At 38.0% G+C, this 7,302-nt stretch overlaps 1 protein-coding gene across 1 annotated transcript; it reads left to right on the top strand.

Moving 5' to 3' along the window:
• The first annotated feature begins 1,376 nt into the window (after positions 1-1,376).
• LOC101566894 (olfactory receptor 51S1) lies at positions 1,377-2,348 on the top strand. Its single transcript, XM_004641981.1, has one exon. The coding sequence runs from the start codon at positions 1,377-1,379 to the stop codon at positions 2,346-2,348; it is 972 nt and encodes a 323-aa protein (XP_004642038.1).
• The last annotated feature ends 4,954 nt before the right edge of the window (positions 2,349-7,302 follow it).

Here is a 7,302-nt window from a genome sequence, read left to right as displayed (position 1 = left end):
CTCTCTCTCTCTCTCTCTCTCTCTCTCTCTCTCTCTCTCCTCTCCTCTCCTCTCCTCTCCTCTCCTCTCCTCCTTCTCTCTCCCTAACCCCTTCCCCCTCCCCTTTCCTCTTCCTCTCCCTCTTATGATAACATTATTAGAATGAACCTCATCAATCTCAAGAAGCATCTCTGTGTTTATGTATGTGTGAGTAAATTCAAAGACATTTATCAAAACATATTTATAGAGGCCTTGGCATTTACCTACCTATTTACTAATTTCAGCACTCTTCATGTCTTCAGTTAGTTCCTCTTACCGTCTGGTTCACTTCCTTTCAGACAGAATGCCCTTCTATGCCCTAGTGGCTGCTGACCAGTGGCTGGCCACTGAAAGGATTGCAACCCTAGGGCAGTAAGCATTTAGCTGGGAAAATCACTTTAGTGTGCATCCAATCCTGAAGTTAAAGAAGTATTTGAATATTATATGAGTAGTCTAGCTATTCCTGAGGCTTTGCTTTGGGCAGTCACTCAGTGTTAATGCCACCAACTGACCTGGGAAGACAAGATGTCTTCCTTTTTTCCAATCATTGTAATTTCCCCACAACAGCCTTCTAACTGAGGAAGCAGGAGATATTTTAAAATGCATATGCAAAGACCTGCTTCAAGTTATTTCAAGTTAAGACACATGGGGAACATTCAAATAGAGAATTCCAAGGAGAAATAAACATACAAAGGCGTGGGGATGCATTTTTGCTTCCTCATCTTGTAGATTTTAGTTGTTACCATGACAATGGAAGAGATTTCTGAGGCAAAGAAAAAAGGCCAACTAATGATCCATCGGTAATTAGGAACAAGGTACCAAGACACTTTAAAGAGAATAATTAAAGTGGGATCAGTGGGGCCAAGGAGATGGCTCAGTAGAATAAGCACTCCCTGGCAAGCACAAGGGCCTGAGTTCAATCCCCAGTTCTGCATAAAATAAAATAAAATAAAGTGGGATCAAATGTAACTCAGAAGACAAATTGCATGGGGTGGAGAGAATTTGGGAATATAAACTTTTCCTCTAATATCTGTTAGATAAGGAAAGTTAAACTAAGAAGAAAAAAAAAAAAAAACACCACAGAAAGAAACAGGATTAATGGACTATGGAAAAACAGTTCTGGGAGAGAAAGAGATCTATGACTTGTGGAAAAAGCTCCAAGTCAAGGATGTATGTGGCATAACATTTAGAAAGGATGTGTTTGTTCACAGGGAAGGAATGTGCCTGTATACGTATGCATGGAGAGGAGAGAGGAGAATCAGGTTATTATAGAAATCATCATATAAATATGTCACAGGAGTAAGTAAACATCCTTAATTAATTTTCAGGTTCCAGAGTTCAAGTTACTATGCTGAACTATGTCAACACTTCTCACCCAGGCAGCTCCCAACAGCAGCACCACAATGGCTCCCACCTTCCTGCTGATGGGCATGCCAGGCCTATCAGCTGCACCATCCTGGTGGACAATACCTTTGGCCACTGTCTACCTCCTCTCTGCTGTGGGCAACGGTACTATCCTTTGGATCATTGCCCTGGAGCCCTCGCTCCATCGTCCAATGCATTTCTTCCTGTTCCTGCTCAGTATATCAGATGTTGGTTTGACCACAGCCCTAATGCCCACCTTGCTGGGCCTGGCCCTTGCTAATGTTCGTGCTATTCCTGCCTCAGCCTGCCTCTTACAGATGTTCTTTGTCCATGTCTTTTCTGTCATGGAATCCTCCGTCCTGCTGGCCATGGCCTTTGATCGGGCACTGGCCATCTGCCGCCCACTCCACTACCCAGCAATCCTCACCAATGGTGTAGTCAGCAGGATCGGTTTGGCCATTGCTTTCCGATGCCTGGGTATCCACTTGCCTTTGCCCTTTCTGCTGGCCCACATGCCATATTGCCACCCACAGATCCTGACTCATTCTTATTGCCTGCATCCAGATATGGCCCGTCTGGCTTGCCCAGGAGCTCGGGGCACGTTCTACAGCTTCGTAGTGGTCCTGTCAGCTATGACTTTAGACCCCCTGCTTATTTTCTTCTCTTATGGCCTGATTGCCAGGGCGCTGCACAGTGTGGCATCCAGTGAGGATCGCTGGAAGGCTGCTCAGACCTGTGCCGCTCACCTCTCTGCTGTGCTCCTCTTCTACAGCCCTATGATTCTCTTGGCCTTGGTCAACTGGCTCAGGCTGCCGCTCCCTCAGCCCGCACACACTCTTCTCTCCTATGTCCACTTCCTGCTGCCCTCCCTGATAAACCCTGTCCTCTACAGTGTCAAGATGAAGGAGATTAGAGAGAAGATACTAAAGCACCTGCAATGCGGGAAGGTGAGCTGCGCTCGGTGAGAAGGATGACTCTGCACACGTGCTGCAGAGGGTGCCTACTACAAGGGCCTCTATGACTGAGACCTCAGTTTGTAACACATAAAGTCATTCAGGTAAACAGTCGCCTATACTTGAATCTATATACTTGTTCTTAGGAAGGTGCATGTGTGCATCAATGAAAAGAGTCCAAGGGAATCAGACGCCTCACATACACACACACAGACAGACAGACAGACACACACACACACACACACACACACACACACACTATTTCACTACATGTCAATGACATATAAAGCATCAGACTAGGATTTGTCGCAGCCATCCAAGTATGTGGCTGTGAGTTCCCTTGCAACATCTATAACTTAATAACTGAAGAAAGTAGAGGAATTAAATATGGACGCAGCACAAGAAAGAGAAGATGGTAGCGTTCTGTCCAGCTGGAGGGGCGACTCTCCCACATAGTGCACCTTCACAAGAAGCAGTATTCTGACTGATCCTTAGGGGTGAAATGGAAACTGCATCCATGTTCTCATTTATGGTCTTCAAACCAAGATACAGGTCATTTAATTCATCATTCAGGAAAAGGAAGAAGAAACATAGATATTTTTATACTTTAAATTTTTAGTTTAGTTTAGCTTATTAGTGCATTGTGCAGCACACAGTGTGTGCATCCCTGTGTGGAGCCAGTGCATGTACCTGGCATATCATAATTCCTGTTTCACCCCCTTTCCCAGTGCTCGTCTACCCCCATGCATCCTCATCTCCCCCTCCCTCTAAATCTTCTTCCTTTTGGTCTGTACACATGTACAGTACATAATGTTTACACTCCCTGTGTGCAGTAGGTGCATATAAATAACACATCTCAATCCCTTTTAATAGCTTTAAAATGTTAAAGTTTTGAATACATGCACATTTACTGTTAAAATTTCACATGATTCAGATAAATGGAATGAATAAACATCACCTTACATGACATTTTTCCATACTTAATCACAACCACCTTTCTGATGGACATTCATAAGTATAATGTTTTACATAAGTAGACTGTTAAATATGATATACAAGACTATTGATATTTTTTAAGACTACTGATATTAATCTTTACTTCCTGGTAGTTACAACGTCATACCTCCACACCTATGTCATTAAGATCAGAGCTGGCACACCAGACTTGCTTTCACCATGACTCTGAGCACACACATATGATTTGTTCTTTTCAGAAAGCCCTCATGATATGTTTTTGGATGGTAATGGATGCAATAAAAGAAGGAGTTTCAAAACTATTTCAGCAGATTTTGATCTTGTGCTGAAGTATTTTTTCCATAGTAGGCTCCATGGTAGGCTCTGCTTTTTCCATAGTAGGCTCTGCTTCTAGCCTGTTCTCCATGCCTAAGCAAAAGCCACAGCCCGGCGCCAGTCCCTGCCGCCAGGACTCCTGAGCACATACACCAAGTCAGAGCAGCCCAGGTTAGTGGACAGCCTAGGTCACTGTCCACCTATTGACCAGTGAGCATCACATCAAGTGTGACAATTGAAAACAACTGCAGTGTTCTGGCTGGGATGTTCTGCACCTGGCTTTTCTTATAGTTAAAATCCTTCCAAGTCAGTTGGCATGAATCTATTTCACTGAAATTACTACTTAATATTTGATTGGGTAGATTATAGTTTATTCAACTGTTTTCTATTAATAAGTATTAGAAAGGTCTTCATTTTAAACCATTCCAACTAATGTCTTAAATATTCTTCAATAGTTTCCCACTTATATTGATCTTATTATTTCAGGAATGATCTCTTTGTTTAGTTTTGTCAGAGATATTTAAATATTGTACGTGTGTGATTTTAGCAAAATAATCCAATGTAGTCCAGTAGTTTATAATAGTAGTGGGTTATCTGTAGGACTGGCAATGTCAGAAGTTGTCGACTTGAGTCTTTTACAGCTCAGCATATTCATATGGCTTTACTTTTTTATACCTCATTTTGTACTTTTCTGCTGGATGGTTAAGACCAAGATAAATATCATGTCTGCATCCCGTACTATGAATAACCACTACAAAGACAACAATGTATTAATTATTGAAGCTGTTCTACTAATCGGTTTTGAAACTGTCTCATTACTATTTGTTACTCAATAAAATTTTTTTAAAAAGAATGATTTCCATTTTTTTTCATGTACATTTTTCAAAATTCTAGTATTTTACCCTTCACAAAAGACCATATTAATCTATACTGCTGCACTTCAGAGAAGTGTCTTTTATTTCACATATCCAACAAATTTGACCACTGTGGTGGTCTAAACTTTTTGTCAGTTGTATTAATGATGATCTTGTTCTACTTTATTTTTTCCCTAATACTGGAAATGAATGTTTTATATGTGTCTGTGGATTATTTTGATTTTTCTTTCCTGAGGAATTTGTCAAATTAAACTTCATCCATTTTTCTATTGGTCTGTTTGTGATTTAAATACAACTTTTCAAGAAATCTTAATTTTAAGCAATTCCCATTCTAACTGTGCTTGCTCTTGTTTATCAGCCAACTCTCGAGCAAGTATAGATAACATTACATAATTAAATTCACTCACTTATTTTCCATTATAATTTTTGTGTTTTATGTGTTGCTTAAAAAAATAGTATGCTTGGGCTATGAAGATAGCTGGGCAGTCTAGACACCTGACTGGCAAGCACAAGGTACCAGGTTCACTTCCTGGTACCACATGCCATGCTGGCTCTAGAACCACGGATGCATCGTGCCACTCCTGAAACCAACCCTTGGTGGTGCACGCCTGTAATCTCAGCACTGGGGAGGCTGAGGCAGGAGGGTCACTATAAGTCTGCAATGCGTAGCAAGACCCTATACCAAATAAATAAATAAATAAGCTTGAGCTAGGTGTGTAGATCAGCATACATAAGAACCTGGTTCAATCTCTGGTACAAGAAAATCATGATCATTTTCATCACCAATATTTTGATCTCTACGCTCCACATACAATCTCTTATAATTCTGTGTAAAGTTAAGATGAGTGTGCTGCAATCTCACCGCAAGAGGCTGGGAGTTTCAACACCAGCTTAGGCTATGTCACCAGTTCAAGGCCAACCTGAACTAAAGTGTGAGACCCTGCCTCTAAATAGATAAATTTATAAATGTGTCTAAAAAAATTGTAATAGTTTTACTTTTAAGTCTTTCTCAAAGACCAAAATTATATTAATCAATAGTTATATAATTGTAGTAATCACAAATACATACTGAGAGAATTATCTGTAAAATTCATTCTTTTAGTCTCTCTGAGATAATTTTTTATAAATATATTATATTTTTTTAATTTTTTGAGATGTGCTATTAGTTCAGGCTGGCCTTGAACTCGCTACATAGGTTTTACTTGAACCTGCAGCAATCCTCTGTTTGAGACTCCCAAGTGCTGGGATTACAGGCATGTGCCACCACAGGTGTCAATTCTAGTATTCTTAATTTCTTTCTTTCTCTTTCTTTCTTTCTTTCTTTCTTTCTTTCTTTCTTTCTTTCTTTCTCTCTTTCTTTTTTATTTATTTTTTTATGGTGGAACCAGGGATTGAACTCAGGCCCTTACACTTGCCTGGCAAGCGCTTATTCTATTGAGCCATTTGCCCAGCCCCTAATATTCTTAATTTCAATCACAACCTCAATAGAATGCTTTAAATCTTAAAATTTACCTAAACAAGCAGATTGTCATAAGATAAATTTGAGAAATATGAGCAAATAGTCAATTAAAACAAATTACTAAAGTATATAATAAAAATTACAAAAATTTTCAAATCAGTTTGTAAAATCTCATCATAATTTATGAATTAATTTTAATTAATTCATTAATCTATAAATATAATATTCATTCTTTCCTTGCCCTTGAATTTTGTTTTTATTTTAAATAGAAAAAAAGATAAACAATGAAACTAAGTTTGAAACAAATTAGTAGGACAGTTACAATAGTTGATACGTTGTACATTGTTGTCTTTATATTAGTTAATCAGAATGCAAGATGTAGGCATGGTATCCTGTATAAACAACACTAGCATACAACATTCTTTTCAAGAAACTAAGAGAAGTTAGCTATAAAACTACCTTTAATTATATCCACTTTAAATTATGATATTCTTGCTTAACTTTAGTACATTTGCCCCAGCAAAAAAGTGTGAACATGATACCAATAATTGACAAAAATTCTATTACAACAATATCAGTCAAATAGTTAAGGTTACAAAAATACAATGTAATTGAATTTTGCATTTAATGAAATACTTATAAATAAACAGGGAATTTCAAAGATAGCAGAGGAGCTAGCAGAATTAGTTCTAGGGGCAGAATTCTGACAACACGTATGTCTTACAGGCAGAAACTGACTGCACATTAGAGGTGTTGTTTTACAAGTAGAAACACTAGCTCAGCCCCCAAGTGAAGATGTAGATGTGCTTGTCTCTAAGGGCAAATGAGATAAATAATATATACATTATCTTTTAAATACATGTGTATGTATGTTTATGCACATGAACACACACATCTGTGTGTACTTACAGATTTTGCTTTTCAAATTCTTTAATTATGATATCACTAATCTTTTTAAATACCTTCATAGTATGATTTAGTTAAAAACTGGTATACAGCACTCTCAATACCATTTTAATTAAATAAGTAAAACTTTTAGATTTCTAATAAGAATTATATTGGTGGAATAGATATGAGAATAACCATTAATAATTTTTCACAAGAATGTACAATGCATGTCTTTTGACATCATTTTTATATTGTTCAAAAAAAACTCTTTGCTTAAACTAAATTTACTTTTTTTTAAATTTACTTTTATGTAGCTTATAAATTAACGATTTTTGTTGCTGTTACAAATAAAACACTTATAATTTATCATAAAAACTTTTCATAAAATAACAATATGGGGGCTGGTGAGATGGCTCAGTGGTCTGGAGCACCTACTTAGAGCAAGTTTAGCAAA

The sequence above is a fragment of the Octodon degus genome, unplaced genomic scaffold, assembly GCF_000260255.1.
Source record: "Octodon degus isolate 3935 unplaced genomic scaffold, OctDeg1.0 scaffold00146, whole genome shotgun sequence".
Taxonomy (NCBI): Eukaryota; Metazoa; Chordata; class Mammalia; order Rodentia; family Octodontidae; genus Octodon; species Octodon degus.
This window is presented reverse-complemented; position numbering and strand designations above follow the sequence as displayed.